Source organism: Pteropus vampyrus, unplaced genomic scaffold (genome assembly GCF_000151845.1).
Source record: "Pteropus vampyrus isolate Shadow unplaced genomic scaffold, Pvam_2.0 Scaffold230, whole genome shotgun sequence".
Classification (NCBI taxonomy): Eukaryota; Metazoa; Chordata; class Mammalia; order Chiroptera; family Pteropodidae; genus Pteropus; species Pteropus vampyrus.
Window position 1 is genome coordinate 1,436,851 of NW_011889011.1, and position 1,952 is coordinate 1,438,802.

At 48.0% G+C, this 1,952-nt stretch overlaps 1 protein-coding gene across 1 annotated transcript in view; it reads left to right on the top strand.

Annotated features, from left to right (window-relative positions):
- PRKN (parkin RBR E3 ubiquitin protein ligase) overlaps positions 1-1,460 on the top strand; it is an 899,371-nt gene extending 897,911 nt beyond the window's left edge. Inside the window, exon 12 of the mRNA XM_011373769.1 lies at positions 1,348-1,460. Coding sequence (XP_011372071.1) covers positions 1,348-1,460 — 113 coding nt within the window. The remainder of the gene's footprint in view (positions 1-1,347) is intronic.
- The last annotated feature ends 492 nt before the right edge of the window (positions 1,461-1,952 follow it).

Sequence of the window (1,952 nt, forward strand, 5' to 3'; positions counted from 1 at the left end):
AGCCTCAGGGGCTCTGTGGGGTAGGCCCTGCGGGTTCTGGAGAAAAAGAGATGACTGATATTTCAAAGGTATGTTATCTTAGATGCAAAAAAGACAAAAGACAAGCTCACTTAAGGCAGAGATTGACCTTCGTCCAGAAAGCTCCAGGCCCAGGACGTGCCATGACCTGCTTTTGGTTAGAAATGTTTATGTTCGGACCATCCTATGGGGTTATTTCCATCTCCGAGTTTGTAGGGCCGCCATGCTGACCTCCCCTGAGCTTGTCGGGTTAGTGTGTGGCCCTTTTTTTTTGTTGTTCACATTCTCATGCCAGGTTTTTCATAATAAAAATGAGGCAGTACTGAAGCAATTACATGGGAAATTTGGCAAGAAAAAAAATGACTTAACAAGATAATCGGTAAAAATGAATAATGGAGCACATTCCATGTTATGTAGGATTCAAGCAAAGAAACTGCTTTTGCCTGGAGTACTTGGGAAATTTGGTCAGAAACAGCCCTCTGCATATAACTGCAGACGAGTGAATAACTTCCCGTCCCCTCATGGCAGACTTGGTGTCTGAGCCCCAGAAGCAAGTGAGGAATGTATTTAACACGTGGGAGGAGGTGAGGGATCCCCAGATAAGTCTCAAAGGAAGGGACTTTTCATGTCATGCTGAAAAGGCCCTCCTGGTGAAAGAAGGGACCTTGAAACCAAAATCCCAGAGAACTTGGTTAAATCTCAGGCTTTGTCCTTGACCCAGAGAAAATTCCACAGCCAAGTAATACTCTCGCAAGCTGCTTTTGAAGAGGGAGGTAATATGTGTAAAGCACCTGGCATCGTTCATTAGTTTCTTTCAATTCTCATTTTAAATAAAATTTCGTCTAGCGTTAAGGAACGTATTCCCTATTACATATTTTAATACTTCTGTCCCAACCCCTGTTTCATAAATTTTGCCAAGACAAATAACACTAAAGAAATGATAAAAATTATTCATAGATTAAATTTACATTGTCATATATCACATAGCAATTTTTTGTCCATTGATACATATTTAAAATGTTAAATTTAATACATATTTAAAAAAGGACTTGACCCCGTCTGTGCAACACAAAGCATTCATCTCTAAATCCCACTTCAGGAGAGGAAATAAGCTCAGATTTACACACGAGATGTGTCCTCGGTGGAGGTGGCACTTCTTAATGAAGGCCTCACTTTAAAACTTCCTAGTGCTTTCCGGGTGGCTTTCCTCCGCTCAGATGCCGCTGTTGGCTTACTCGGGACGGTTCCCTTAGCGAGTCGTTTCTGGGGCCGCGCGTTGGTGCGGGGCTGAGTGTTTTCCAGCGTTTTGCCTGTGTCCTCTGCCCGCAGGAGGGTGCATGCACATGAAGTGCCCGCAGCCCCAGTGCCAGCTCGAGTGGTGTTGGAACTGTGGCTGTGAGTGGAACCGCTCCTGCATGGGGGCCCACTGGTTCGACGTGTAGCTGCCGGGCCGCGACAGGGCGTCCACGCCGACGAGCTTGCCTACCCCACAGAGTCCTGCCGTCGTCTGCCCCGCTTCCTTTCCCCCAAACACACACGCGCACACACACATGCACACTCATACACACGAATGCACACACGCACATGCATGCACGTGCAAGTGCACACATGCGCGCACACACATTCAAATGCGCACACATGCACGCATGCACACACAAACGCACACGCACACACAAACGCACACGCACACACATGCACACACAAACGCACACGTGCGCACATGCACACGCACACGCATACACTCAAATGCACACACGCACATATGCACACGTGCACACACAAATGCACACGCACACACATGCACACACGTGCATATGGACACGTGCGCATGTGCGCACATGCACACACAAGCACACACGTGCGCAGGCACTCGCAAACATGCGCACGCACACATGCACACGCGCGCACACACACATGCACACGCACACACCTCA